Raw genomic sequence first — 15,697 nt, forward strand, 5'->3', positions numbered from 1 at the left:
GCACTCCAGGGGGACGAAGAACAAGGAAAGCTGACTCAGCAAGCTCCAAAGTGATCATGTTCTGCTCTTGGTCATAAAAGTCTAGCCAGAGCCTTATTTCTGTATATTAAACATTATGAATTAAAATCTAAGAACAATAGTTATGTCTCCCATACAGTTATGACATGAGTATCTCTCCTCTTTGTCAAGACTTAAAATCTGTAGCAAATGAAGTGTGAAATCGGGCCGCACATAGACAGTTCCTGGCGGCGTATGAAGGCTGCGGGCCACAGCTGTGGGAATTCTCATGTTCCCCAAATTACTGATTTCACCTGTACCCTCATTTTCTCAAACTTTGCTCTGGAGACAGAAAAACCCAGGGAGTTTTGTGCCCCAGTACAACACATGCCAAATAAGATCATGGAAGAGAGGGGGCTAAATCTTCTACGTCTCTCTGAAAGGTCATGAGACCCCCGCCTTTAGTGCATTGGTCTAAGGTCCGTGGTCCCCAGGCTGGCAGTGTAGGCATCGCTTGCAGAGCATCTCAGGGCCATCCCAGACCCACTGGTCACATTCTGCATTTAACAAGATCCTCATATGATTCACGTGCACATTAAGGTTTGAGAATGCTGCACCAAAATGCCATAAGGTCAACCCCCGACCCTGCCAAAATAAAAAAACGCAAAAATGTATTTCTACCTGCTACCTGTTTTTTCTCATAGTAAACATTAAAACTTTGCATAAGGACACTGAATGGGCTACAAAGGCTGCTATAATCCTGAATGTCCTCCTAGAGGGGGTGGAGGGCATTAGAGGCAGTGTTGCTCAGCAGGAGGAACCCCAGAGAAAAGCCCAGAAATCTCCCTTCATTCTTGTTCTGGCTTTACCAAAAATTAGCTCTTGGGCCTTGGATAAATGACTTAAATATCTCTTAGCCCCTGATTTCCTGGTGTTTAAGATAAAATAGGTGGAGAGACCTCTAAAATCTCCTTCTACTCTAAATTCTCTGACCCCGAAAATGTTACCAATGATATAATCCTCGCCCTAATACATTTAGCACGCCACCAACATTCCCCAATGCCTCTGTAACTGTCCGAATGGGACATACATTTTGACCTCCTGAAATAGAAACATGATAAGATGTCTATCCTTTGGGAGATAATTTTAGAATTAATTTTTTAATTTATAATAAACGATTCAAATATGTTATTGCATTTTCTGTGCAGGCGACGATACAATCATCCTTCTGTTCTGTAACACAAAATGCAGCAATGGCTTTTTAATTACGTTAGTACCAAGAATTATAATTCAAACACAAGTCAATGAAATTCTAGACAGGCTAATTCTTTACTCATTAAAAAAAGCAACAGCTGGGCTGCACTTACTCTTATGATCTCTATGGTTAATGTGTTTCTAATAATTATTATTGTACTTTTATTACTCATAAAAGCACTCTCTCTCTCAGAAGTCCACAAAGCCGTTTCTGCAAGTAAAATCTGTGGAAGAAATCACCCTGCTGTTAGCAAATAAACGTATCTCAGACATCTTCACGTTAGCATTAAGTCTGGAGCATCTGCTCTCTGACCCAAAAATGTTTAATGAACATTGTCATAAGTCGCCCAGGCTGGAGTGCAATGGCGCAATCTCATCTCAGCACAACCTCTGCCTCCTGGGTTCAAACGATTCTCCTGCCTCAGCCTCCCGAGTAGCTGGGATTACAGGCATGCGTCACCATGCCCGGCTAATTTTGTATTTTTTTTAAGTTCAAGAGATTTATCGTACAACATGGTGACTGTAGTTAATGATGCTGTATACTTGAAAATTGCTAAGAATAAACTTTAAGTATATACTGTGGAATGAATAAATCAGACTAACATATGCATTATGTCACATATGTATCATTTTTGGTGGTAATTTTGTATTTTTAGTAGAGACGGGGTTTCTCCATGCTGGTCAGGCTGGTCTTGAACTTCCCACCTCAGGTGATTCGCCCGCCTCGGCCTCCAAAAGTGCTGGGATCACAGGCGTGAGCCACCATGCCCAGCCCAAGAAAAATAATTTCTTATAATAAATTAGCCTCTTTTATCTGTAATAACACTCGCCACTGGTTTATCAAGTATTTCCCATTCACTATCCCACTCTGCACCCCCTCTCACTGTTTCCTTCCCTAGTGAAAGGAGAAATTCCTCCAGAGTGCTGGCAGAACTCTGGGCTCCGAAGCCCACCACACACTGAACAGAACTATTACAAAGTAACTGTATGTTCTGATGTCCTCCTTGCAAGCTGCAGTTTTGGTGCTGAAAAGGATGCAGGGAAGGTCTTTCCTTTGATTCTTTGTGGGCTCCCTCGGCTCCCCTCCCATCCTGTTCCTTTCTTATAACCCGACCAGGTCACGGTGCCTTTCAAGGTCTCATGAGGACTTTTGTGTTACACTAATGATGTGGAGGAATGAGCTCTCAGGGAAGTGATGGGTGAGTGAAGATGACATCTTCTCTTGCACTTCTGTACATTCCCACTTCCGAACCTGAAGGGGAGTTCGCTGATGCTTTCATACCAACAGAGGATAGGATCAAAGATCCATGGGTTCAAATTTTCCTGACCTACTTCTTTTTGAAATGATAGGGAAGAACTGGCAATGCTGCTTAAAATGTTCCCAAGGGGTTACTACAACTTTCTGGGTCACGCAATCTGTGAGATGGCCTTAGATCAGAGAATATTTTCTCACTATTTTGTAAAACTAAATTCACCATTTACTTTTCATGCTCCTATACTGAGCAAGTATCGAACTCAAAGCACATATCTAACTCAAAACTCAGACAACTGGATTCATATCTTATTTCCGTTCTTTTGTTTTTTTGCGTCCAGTTCATAGACAGTTCCTGAGCATCCCCTGTTTGGAAAGCACCATGGTAGTTTTTACGACAGATACTGAATGAACCAGGCACAGTCACTAACGTCGAAGAGCTCACCTTCTGAGATTCCAAAGGAGGTTCTCCGTGATCTCGCATCTGAGTCAGACATTTCTCTGGGCTCTCAGAAATGTACTTGCAAACCTCTCCCACAGCACACAACATACTGCTCTCTAATCTATGAGTTACTCATCCAGCACCCTGTCCCCGCGACCTTGTAACTGCTTCTCAGAGGCCATGTCTTGCTAGACTAGTATGTATCCCCCAGAGCCTACAGGGTACCAGACACACAGCAGGTGTTCAATAACCCTGCAATGAAGCGAATGCAAAACATTAATGAATATAAAGACATAGAAGCATAAATCAAAAGTCATGTGTTCCCACAACAGAAGGAAAATTCTACAGGACTTCAGAGGAGGGACCTACTTCCCATTGGGGATTAAGGACAGCTTCTGGAAGCAGGAAGATTTTGAGCTGAGCCTGAAAAATAGTTGGGGAGGTGGAAGGGTAAGTGGTAGAGGCTCAGAGGGAGCAGGGCCAGTGAGGCAGATAAGCACTCCAGATGCGGAGCAGCACAAGCAAAACCACAGAGATCTGAGGGTGGAACTGGGGGTGCAGGGGTTGTGCGAGGGGCTGGGGTCAGACAATGAAGAGGCTGCTCGTACATCAGCCATGGCGTGTGTGTCACTCTGTGAGTAAATCTGGAAATAGACAAGTCCAAGAAACGATCATTTACAGGGAGTCCTAAAAAGGAGGCACACGGTTTTGGAACAGGAGAAAACAGATACGAGGCAGACACGGACCTGAAAGGACAGTGTCTCCCATCTTGGCCACATGGGCTATAGAACAAGGACAGTTGGTATTATCAAGCAATGGACAAAGTAACTGGTTCGGGTCATTGATCATTTCCAATAAACCAAACCCAACTGAAAGAACTCAGTTGTAGGTAAGAAGAGTAGGACTTCCCAGAGCTTGAGACTTCAAATTCCAAAGGTAGGAGGAGATGTCACAGAAGTCAGGACTCATCAGGGGCCAGAAATGGAAGAGCTTCTCTCAGAGACAGGCCCACCCCTGGGCTCTAGAAGACTTGAGCATGATGCCAGCTCAATTCTCTCTCACAACAAAGTCTCAGTGGTCAGCTCTGGTATGCGATCCTAATAGATTAAGGATGGTGGATTCCTAAGGCAAGAGATAGTGAGGTTTCTAGAGAGCCTTCTCAGAGTGGAGTCCTGATCCCATTTACCTATGAACATAGGCCAGAGCCAACCAACAGGAAAACGATGGGATCGTTATTGAACCATTATATCACTGCCTAACATTTATCTTTATTATTAACTCCATGTGGACTTGAAATCATTAACAACACAGTCCTTGGACGAAAAGATGCTATGCACGTCCTTTAGGGAGTCGGTAGGAAGGGGCAGATGAGAAGCACTTTTCTGAGACCTCTGTTTTCAGGACTGTTGTCCACAATCGGCTCTGACATCAGAATCACCCTGCTGCCCAACAAAACACATCCACAGCTGAGCAAAGGACCTGGAATATGACTTTTCGCCAGGGGCAAACTTAACTTTGGGGGGAAGGGATTCAACTGGGTAGAAATGGGGTCAATAGGGAATTAGAAGAAGAGAGAGAATCTGCTGGTGGTTAATTTTACGTATCAACTTGGCTGAGCCACGGTGCCCAGCTATTTGGTCAAACATCATTCTGAATGTTTCTGTGAAGGTATTTTGGATGAGATCGGTACAGTTTCATATACCTAGTGTTCCATTATTGGAATGCTAAGCATGTGGGAGTTACTTATATCCAACTGCTCAAGGTCGTTGCCAAGGTCTGATTATTCACTCATACAAAAATTCAAAAAAATGTATCCTCCAGCATAAATGGGCTAAGAAAAGTAGATTGCCCTTCATAACGTGAGTGGCCTCATCCAATCAGTTAAAGACCCAAAGAGAACAAAAGGCTGACCTCCGCTACACAAGATGGGATTCTGCATGCAGACAGCCTTTGGACTCAAACTGCAACTCTTTCCTGAGTCTCCAGTCTATAGGCCTCCCCCATTAGATTTTGCACTTGCCAACACCCCACAATTGCATGAGCCAGTTCCTTAAAACAAATCACATATATATGTGATTATATAATTTATATATTATATATTAATTATATAATATAGATTATATATGTAATTATATACATATAATCTCCATCCAATGTTCCTGTTCCTCCAAATACAAATTTCTTGACCTAGAGAGACTCAGTCCATAGAATCTAATTTGGATCTAAAGAAGAATTAAGGCCTAAACCAACCAAGAGCCCCATGCTGACGCCCTGACACTCACCCGTAAGATAATTAAGGAGTCAATCACCAATAGGCAGCCGCTGGTAGCCTAACAACCTTGGTGACCACGTTCAAAGAGAGATCTAAAGTTCTTTTTAAGGAGAAGGAAAGATCAGAATCAATCCTTGGTAACAGGAAAGGAGTGTTCAAGCACAGAGAGCTCCTGGCAGTATTGAAGTAAACGTTTATAAAGACCTTCCCCAAATACTGCAATATCAAGAACAGCAAGCTTGAGCTTTGTCACAAACCACACATCAGCTTGGAATTGTGAAATACGCCCTCGCCCAAGTGCCTCTGACAGAAAAGAAATGAGTTCCATTACCAAATGAAAGCGGGGTGGAAATAACAGAATTGCTTTTATTTTGATGGATGATCTAATAAAAAGACATAAAAATGATTAGAAACGATAAAATTAAATCACAAAATACAGTTCTATTTGTTTTGTGCTATGGAGTGGATTCTTACATTGGGTGGAAGGTTGGACTATATAACTTCTAATTTTAGGAAACAGTAAAAAGAAAAAAAAAGTGATGACAACAGTTTTTCATTGCTAGCAAGCTACTTCTAAGACACTGAAACAGCCATTGCAACAATCACAAAAAGTCACAGGAACCCAAGTAGGCACAAAAAACAAACAAACAAACAAACAAAAAAAAAAAAACAGATTTTCCATTCCCTCTGTTCCTGCCTTAGGGAGTTCAAGTCCCCCCAGACATTTCTCTCCAACTTAACAGTGTGCACCAAGGTGGTATGTCTTAGAATGAAATGGACATGGTCATTCCAACCTAATCATTTGCTTAGAGTCACTGAGGGGTAATATTAATGGCTCAGATAAGATTATTGCCACAGTTTCCTTAAATTGACTGAAGGGCAATACAGAATCAATGACAACAGAGGCTCTACCAGAAACACCTGAGATGGAGCCGGGAAGCAATGCGGAAGGAGGAGGTGTTAGCTCAAAGGCACTGGAAGCTCTTCAAAGAAGCTGCTACCCCCTAATGGAGATGTGCTGCCTCTGAAAGGATCTGCTAAAACTAATTTGGATTCTTCACCACAGTGTTTGAGTCACTTTTTTTCACATTTGACAAGGCTGGCCAAGTTGCCTGCCAGGTGCTACACACCTACCTCTATTGCCTTTTCAATGAGTCCATTTGAAGCTTCCAGGCAGAGCCTCCTAGGTAGGGCTTGCCTGCAGAGAAGCCCACAACACACATACATTCAAATAACATGACGATCGCCTACCTGTGCTACCCTCAAAATCTCAAACAAACCATGCTCTTTTGGGGTTTGGGAATCCACTGTCACTGAACATTAACTTCAATAGAAATATGTGTATAACTAGAGAGGAAAATAAAGAAAAGGTGCTGGAGATGGATGTAGTGAGTGGTGAGGGGAATAGATGTCCCCTACTGGAATTGGCCCCCTTGTAAGGTATGAAGTCTTCCTTGTTAGAGATCTTCAGGTGGACCCTGGAGTCCACCTGCAAAATATTTTAAGGAAGCTCTGGGCCAGGTGCATTGGCTCACGCCTGTAAACCCAACACTTTGGGAGGCTGAGGCATGCAGATCACTTGAGGTCAGGAGTTTGCGACCAGCCTGGCCAACACGGTGAAACCTTGTCTCTGCTAAAAATATAAAAATTAGCTGGACATAGTGGCACATGCCTGTAATCCCAGCTACTTGGGAGGCTGAAGCAGGAGAATCACTTAAACCCAGAAGGTGAGGTTGCAGTGAGCCAAGATCGCGCCATTGCACTCCAGCCTGGGTGTCACAGCAAGACTCTGTCTCAAAAAAAAAAAAGTATGTTTTAAAGGAGTTCTATACCGATGAAGGTTGACCTCAACGACTGCTGTGGTCCTTTGTTCTTCTGACTCCCAAACTGCTGCCTGGAAACAGAAAACAGGAGGCAGAGAAGGAAGCTGTACTTGGGCCTTGCCCCATGCCCTGGCCACATCTGCTGAAGAAAAAGCAGAACAGGGCTCAGGGCTCCCATAGTGTTTCTGATGCCAGCTCCTCAAAGAGCAAAGGTAATGGGTCATCTCGTCCATGCCTCTTCTCGGTTTCTTCTCTTACTTTCCTCTGACGTCTGTAACTCTATTATCATAGCCAGGGAAAAGCAAAGCCTAAGGAGGAAATTACCACATTGGCACGCAACAGTCCCCCAAACGGGTAAGTGAATGACTGTGTTTACCTTTTCTTTCTTCCATTTCTCTTGATTGTACTACTGGCTATAATGACCGCTACTTCTCACAAAATCTCTACTTTATACCAAAGCAAGAGGATCTATCACTACACAAATTTATTACAATTACTTTGAAAATCACATGGAGATTTAAATATCTATATGTTGCATACTGGCATATAATTGAAGCCGTCCATTTGGGGGATTCTTTAGCACATGCGCTTGTTTTCTTCCTTTCCACTCTTGCTAATGTTCACAGTGCACTTTCCCCATCCCAGTGATTTTAATTCCATTCATATTCAGATGAGTCCCAAACTGAAATCTTCAGTCCTGAAGTCTCTAAATACTCATGTCCTATGTCCAACCAGCATTTCAGTTTTTAAACTACTCCCTTAAGTTTATGAGCAAGGGATTTAATTGGGTTGAAAGGAGGCAACAAGGAATTAGAAAAATAGACAGAATCTTGTAATGGTTAAATTTTATCTATTGGAGTGGGCACAGTGGCTCACGCCTGTAGTCCCAGCACTGTGGGAGGCCAAGGCGGCGGGATGGCTTGAGGCCAGGAGTTCCAGACCAGCCAGGCCAACATGGCGAAACCCTGTCTCTACTAAAAATACAAAAATTAGCAGGGCATGGTGGTGCGTGCCTGTGGTCCCAGCTACTCGGGAGGCTGAGACAGGAGAATTGCTTGAAACCAGGAGCCAGAGGTTGCAGTGAGCCAAAATCACACCACTGCACTCCAGCCTGGGCAACAGAGTGAGACCCCATCTCAAAATCAAAAAAAAGGAATGTATATATCAACTTGGCTTGAGATAGATAGATAGATAGATAGATAGATAGATAGATAGATAGATAGAGCGAGTAAGGATGAAAGGGGTAAGAACACATACATACTTATGTATTTATTCAGGTAAATATGTGTATTTGCAAGCTGCCAGGCATCCCCTTACCTCTGACGGCTTCGTGGTGCATTTTCCTTTTCCTGAACATTCCAAGTCATTTGCGTGGCTCTCCCCCGGCACGCAGGTGCTGACCTTCACCACCAGAGTTAAGCGCAAAGCCACAATAGACTTAGTCACAGAATCATTCACAAAACCTAAAAGAAAATGAGACAAAAGGAAATTGTCAAGTGTCTCCTCTTTAAAGGCAGTGTGTTGAAAGCTTTACCAACAGCTTTTCTACCAGATTATGAATTTAGTGTAGGCAGCACTCAAGTCTGACAAAACAAAATGCAATGAGGCAAGGGAATAAAGCGCACGACCACCATCCACTGAGACCTCAGGACTTCAGGGCAGGCTGGTCCTCCCAAGCCTCACAAGAAACACCTAAGGCCAAGCAAAATCAGCACCAGGCGCTTGAGCAACCACCTCGGATCCTTTCGCTTTGCTCCCACCCTTGCCCTCTGAGGGCTGCTTTGTCTCTCAATTCCATCCCTGTACTGGCATCTTAGAATTCAATCTCTGCTTTGGAACCCTAGGCTTCTACCAAGAAGCAGCTTACCTGCATTACCCAAGTCCTCCTCCTCCTCCTGGCTACTGTGGAGTCACAAATGCTGGAAATCCTCAAAGGCCCCACCCAGTTATCACCCGCCCTAGTCTTGGTCCTCTTGGAGTGGGCATGCAGCATGGGTACACATCCTCTGTTGGATTTATTGATAATTGATAAGATATTCATGTTACTTGATCACCAATCTGACTCCACAGTATCAAGTTAAGCCATACAGTTTTAGCCATCTAATAAACTCAGATTAATCATAGTTGAATATGGATTGCAGTATCATTGACATACCATATTTGTCATTGAATGATCTTTATGTCCTAGAGCAGCTATTCATACATACTAGGCAGCAATAAATATGGAATAAATTGATGAATACATATAGCCTCTAACTGGGAGAAATAAATATTATAAGTATTTTTGCATCAATGATTATTTTCACTAAGTGAGCATTTTTTTCTAATATGAACATTCATTTGTATCTGATTTTTAATTTTAAAACAAAATATCAAAATTCATGAATATGATAAAAAAAGGTTTCCTCAGCTCTGTCAAGAGTGAAAGTTAAAAAGCCTCATCATTACAAAGCCACATTCATAGATCGTTTTACAACAAAACATTTGTAAGACCAAGGGGACTACTAGTGGGGAAAAGAGAGAGAAAAGAATTGATTCTAAGGCAACTGACATGGGTTCCATTATCAGGAAAAAGAGTAGGGTTTGGGTCCCTCACACCTCACACCATACAAAAGTAAATCTAGATGGCTTCAAGAGCTAAATGCGAACTAACAACCTTTACAGCGGCACTATTCACAATAGCAAAGACTTGGAACCAACCCAAATGTCCATCGATGATAGACTGGATTAAGAAAATGTGGCACATATTGAATACTAGGCAGGCATAAAAAAGGATGAGTTCATGTCCTTTGCAGGGACATGAATGAAGCTGGAAACCATCATTCTTAGCAAACTATCACAAGATCAAAAACCAAACACCACATGTTCTGACTCATAAGTGAGAGTTGAACAATGAGGACACGTGGGTCCATTACACACCAGGGTCTGTCTGGGGGTGGGGGACTAGGGGAGGGATAACATTAGGAGAAATACCTAATGTAGGTGCTGGGTTGATGGGTGCAGCAAACCACCAGGGCATGTGTATACCTATGTAACAAAACTGCACGTTCTGCACGTGTAACCCAGAACTTAAAATATAATCCAAAAAAATGTAAATAACAAACAAACCCACAAGAAAACTTTAAAACTTCAAGTGGAAAATATAGGGGGCCATTTCATTGATCTGAAGGCAGGGGGTTTATTAAACAAGATGCAAAATAATAACCATAAAGAATAATCAATTTAACTTTACCCAACTTTAAATTATATGTACCTAGCTACCATAAAAAAAGACAGTAGACAAGACACAGGCTTGAAAATGAAATTTATAATACATAAAACTAGCAAATGCTTAGCTGTCAGAATGTATGAAGAATTCTTTTAGCAAACTGCTTTTTTCTCAACGTTATTTATACTTATATAAATATTGAAATCTATGAAGCATTAAGAAACGCTGTTACACATATGTATACGTACAGTAAAAGTATACCAAGATGCATGGAAAGAAACACATCAAACTCAGGAAAAGGATGGGGGGAAATGGGGGTAGCCAGGAAGACGGAGCTTCTGACCACCTATATATTTTCTTTCTTTATGAATAATACATAGAGCACATATCACAAAACAATCTTGTGTACAAAAAAAATCTTATATTCATTTCCATACTTTTATTTTATTTTATTTTTAGACAGAGTCTCACTCTGTAGCCCTGGCTGGAGTACAGTGGTACAACCTCAGCTCACTGCAACCTCCAACTCCCGAGTTCATGTGATCCTCCTGCCTCAGCCTGCCAAGTACCTGAGATTACAGGTACCTGCCATCACACCTGGATAATTTCTGTATTGAGGCGGGGTATTACCATGTTGGCCAGACTAGTCTTGAACTCCTGACCTCAAGTGATCTGCACGTCTTGGCCTCCCAAAGTGCTGGGACTACAGGCATGAGCCACCACAGCCAGCCTATAATATTTTATTTCTTTCATAATAATATAGGCCAGGCATGGTGGCTCATGCCTGTAATCCCAGGACTTTGGGAGGCAGAGGCGAGTGGGTCATGAGGTCAGGAGTTCAAGACCAGCCTGGCCAATATGGTGAAACTCCGTCTCTACTAAAAATACAAAAATTAGCCAGGCACGGTGGTATGTGCCTGTAGTCCCAGCTACTTAAGAGGCTGAGGCAGAAGAATCGCTTGAACCTGGGTGGCAGAGGTTGCAGTGAGCTGAGATCATGCCACTGCACTCCAGCCTGGGTGACAGAGCAAGACTCTGTCTCAAAATGATAATAATAATAATAATAAAGAGAGCAAATTTTGCAAAACATTTATTAAATCTTGTATACAATTGAAATCTTATACTCATTTCCATAGTTCTACGCTTTTTTTTTTTTTTTTTTTCTGAGACAAAGTCTCACTCTGTGGCCCAGGCTGGAGTGCAGCAGCATAAGCTTGGTTCACTGCAATCTCCGCCTCCCAGGTTCAAGCAATCCTCGTGCCCCAGCCTCCCAAGTAGTTGGGATTACATATACGTGCCACCACACCCGGCTAATTTTTGTAGTTTTGGTAGAGACAGGGTTTTACCATGTTGGCCAGGCTGTTCTCAAACTCCTGGCCTCAAGTGATCCTCCCACCTTGGTGTCCCAAAGTTCTGGGATTACAGGCATGAGCCACCATGCCCAGCCAATTTTATGCATATTTTAAATATTGTGTAACCAAATTTTTTATTTAGATTATCATAGTTCAGGCATCACAACTTCAAACAGGCTTTGACAGGTTAGGAAAAGATTAGTATCCTGAAATCCAGAATACACAGTCCTAAAATGACTTTGTGGTCACCTTCTCTAGACGTTTCCTCACCATTTGTTCTTATAAGTACATTTCATTGGCCAGGCACAGTGGCTCATGCCTGTAATCTCAGCACTTTAGGAGGCCAAGGCAGGCAGATCATGAGGTCAGCAGATCGAGACCATCCTGGCCAACATGGAGAAACTCTGTCTCTAATGAAATACAAAAAAATTAGCCAGGCATGGTGGTGTGTGACTGCAATCCCAGCTACTCGGGAGGCTGAGGCAGGGGAATGGCTTGAACCCAGGAGGCGGAGGTTGCAGTGAGCCAAGATTGTGCCACTGCACTCCAGTCTGGTGACAGAGTGAGACTCTGTCTCAAAAAATAAATAAATAAATAAGTACACTGCATTAAAAAGTAATAATTAACTGGATAGAAACAGAGCCCATGTTGGTTCACCTCGCTTGCATGGTACCTAGCATCACCTCATTAACTAATGGTCACTTGAGAACATGCTGCTTCTATTGACAACAAATTAGCAAAACTTCCCAAATATTTTCAATGTTCTCAATGTTGAAGTCCTTGCGTAATAAGGTGTTGCACACTCCCAAAGCCTGTTTTCACCGGTTTACTCAAAGTACTACTTGACACAGTCAAGTTCGCTTGTCATAATTTTAAAGAGAACGGTATTTGAGAAATTTGGCTTAAAAAGTCAAGATAGACTTCCTACATTGTTTCCTTTCTCATACTTCTTTTAAAAGTTTTCATAAATGTAAGAGTTCTCTCACGGCCTCTCAGCTATTTCTGTTTGTCTTTTCTGTTTGTTTTATATCTTTGGGAGAAGATATAAAAATGATATCACAAATATCTACGATGACTAAAAACCCTTCTGAAAACAGATTGAGCCTCTGAAAACATTAATAGGAAGTGCCTACATTAAGTAAGTATATATAGGCCGGGCACAGTGGCTCACGCCTGTAATCCCAGCACTTTGGCAGGCAGAGGCAGGTGGATCACCTGAGGTAGGAGTTCAAGACCAGCCTGGCCGACATGGTGAAACCCCGTCCCTATTAAAAACACAAAAATTAGCCGGGCGTGATGGCGAGCACCTGTAATCCCAGCTACCTGGGAGGCTGAGGCAGGAGAATCACTTGAACCCAGGGGGCAGAGGTTGCAGTGAGCCAAAATCATGCCACTGCACCTAGGCAAATCCAGCCTAGGCAACAAGATTAAAACCCTGTTTTAAAAAAAAAACATAAATAAGGAAGGGTGTGGTAGCTCATGCCTGTAATCCCAGCACTTTGGGAGGCAGATGCAGGTGGATCACGAGGTCAGGAGCTCAAGACTAGCCTGGCCAACATAGTGAAACCCCGTCTCTACTAAAAGTACAAAAAATTAGCCGGGCATGGTGGAGGGTGCCTGTAATCCCAGTTACTTGGGAGGCTGAGGCAGGAGAATCGCTTGAACCCAGGAGGTGGAGGTTGCAGTAAACGGAGATTGTGCCACTGCACTCCAGCCTGGGCTACAGAGTGAGACTCCATCTCATAAATAAATAAATAAATAAATAGGTAGATAGATAAATAAATAAAAGTATGTATATATGAATACATGTAGTGTGTATTTTATGAAATGTAATATAGATGTGTGGAATACATACACATAATTTAAAGTACAGTCATACAATGAAGTCATACAATGAAGGTTACTGAGGAGAATGGATCTACCTTTCAGAAGGCTGTGAAGAGCCTCTACCTTCCAGGGTAAAAGCGGAAGTGTCTATGGGACAGGCAGCGCATGCTTGAGGGACCACTCTGGAAGCCCAGTGAACCTTGCAGCCATGATTCAGGGAGATGCACATGGTCCTTGAGGCAGTTCTGAAGTCCTGAAGGATGGACTTAACCTACAGGCAGGTGTTTCAGGCTGAGATGTTAAATGTTTGGCCCAATAATATTAAATCTGTAGAACCATCTGCTTCCTATGAAAGAAATCTGGAGGGTGGTGCTATGGTTTGGCTGTGTCCCCACCCAAATTTCATTGTGAATTGTTGTTCCCATAAGCCCCACGTGTGGTGGGAGGGATGCAGTGGGAGGTAACTTAATCATGGAAGCGGTTACCCTCATGCTATTCTCCTGATAGTGAGTGAGTTCTCCTGAGATCTGATGGTTTTATAAAGGGCTTTTCCCCCTTTTTCTCAGCACTTCTACTTGCTGCCACCATGTGAAGAAGGACATATTTGCTTCCCTTCCACTATGATTGTAAGTTTCCTGAGGCCTCCCAATCCCTGCGGAACTGCAAGTCAGTTAAACCTCTTTCCTTTACAAATTACCCAGTCTTGGGTATGTCTTTGTAGCGGTGTGAAAACTGACGAATACAGGTGGGGTTCTCTTAAACTGGGATCCATACCATCATCTGCCTATACTATTTCGTGTGGCTTTGGAGCTTCAAAAAGCTAGGTTTGGACTACGGGAGGAGAAGAGCAAGACCCCATCGTCTGCCTCATCTGGCCAAAGGACTATAAAAACCTATTGTTCCAGGCTTGTGACAAGGCCACCTGGATGAAATCAATTGCTGTGGCCAAGTACTTTGGAAATGCACCAATACATGAAGAACCACCAGGGTTACCTCATCCAGGCCATCGCATGCTAGAGGTGAGGAAGAGTAGATACCTACCATCTACCATGCTAAACAGGGGCCATCCTAGGGCAAAAAATAAAGCAGGCTTTGAATTGAGGAGCAAAAGAAATCTGTTCCCTCTGAATGGGAATCTGAGTTGCAATGATTCCTGGAGATCCCTTTAGTGCCAGTGGGTTGGCACAAATCTGATGAGGTCCTCTAGCTCTCAGAACTGCTTCTAGTAACTGTGGTCAATTGAGCTCTGCATTGTACTTGTGTATCTTCTGGACATTCAGTCAAGTCTTGTTAAAGCTAAGCCAGTTCCCCACATTCTATGCAGAATTAGGAGACAAGTGTCTCCTTTTCAAAGTCAGGAAAAGTGAGGCACTCATACATAGAGAGAAGGAAGCCCTGCAAAGATGTCATCTCATGAGTGTTAGGCAGAGGAACACAGGGGAGCAGTGAGGACAAGACAAAGGACAGGGATAAGACCCAAAATGGAACAAACCAATTGGTGAAGGGAACCCATCAAGGAAGAACCCGAGTAACCATGCTGAGTGAGGACCTGACATGTCCGGCCTGCCCATGTTGGCTGCCATGCCAGTGCAGGTGGGTTCCTAAGTGACATAGGTTCCCCAGGCAAACACCTTGTGAAAAGCCACAGGTTCCTCCGTACTTCAATCTCTAGTGTGTATGCCAGTTTCTCCTGTGGGCCCGATACTGGTTGAGAAAATAGAAAACTGCAAACGATAACAGCTCTGTTCACAATTTTCTAGGGTTTGTCTCAGGCCTGTGGGATCCCTCAAATCCCATCACTGAGGCTTTGGGAAACAACATTTACCCTGAATCTCCTTGGGACAGAGGAAGACATAGCTATGAATTTAGCCAGCCTGGAATGTAAATGAACAACGTATGATCAACACCTCAATTATCTAGGAGAAACATTCCTACATTACTCATAAAAGGTGCTAAGACAAGGTGCTGGAAATGTGTTGAGTAGGAATAATAACCCAAGTATGCTGACCATAGAATTTATCTTCAAAACTAAGACGGCTTTCAAAATACAACTTTTTATAATTATGCCTGGACACAGGCATAAAGTGAGACTCTCCCAGGCAATGGGACAATATAGTCACCCTGCACTTAATGTCCCAGGGGGCATCTGGAGACAGAATATCTGCAAAGTCCTACATCAGTGTCAGGAATGTTTTTGACAGGCAGAAGATGGATTCAAAAAAGCAGTAAGAAGTTCAATTCAGCCAGGCATGGTGGCTCACATCTGTAGT

General features: G+C 43.0%; 1 protein-coding gene across 1 annotated transcript in view; it reads right to left on the bottom strand.

Annotated features, from left to right (window-relative positions):
- DNER (delta/notch like EGF repeat containing) overlaps nucleotides 1–15,697 on the bottom strand; it is a 363,927-nt gene that overhangs the window by 181,954 nt on the left and 166,276 nt on the right. Inside the window, exon 5 of the mRNA XM_015111281.3 lies at nucleotides 8,358–8,503. Within this exon, the coding sequence (XP_014966767.3) occupies nucleotides 8,358–8,503 (146 nt within the window). The remainder of the gene's footprint in view (nucleotides 1–8,357; nucleotides 8,504–15,697) is intronic.

This window comes from Macaca mulatta, chromosome 12, assembly GCF_049350105.2.
Source record: "Macaca mulatta isolate MMU2019108-1 chromosome 12, T2T-MMU8v2.0, whole genome shotgun sequence".
Classification (NCBI taxonomy): Eukaryota; Metazoa; Chordata; class Mammalia; order Primates; family Cercopithecidae; genus Macaca; species Macaca mulatta.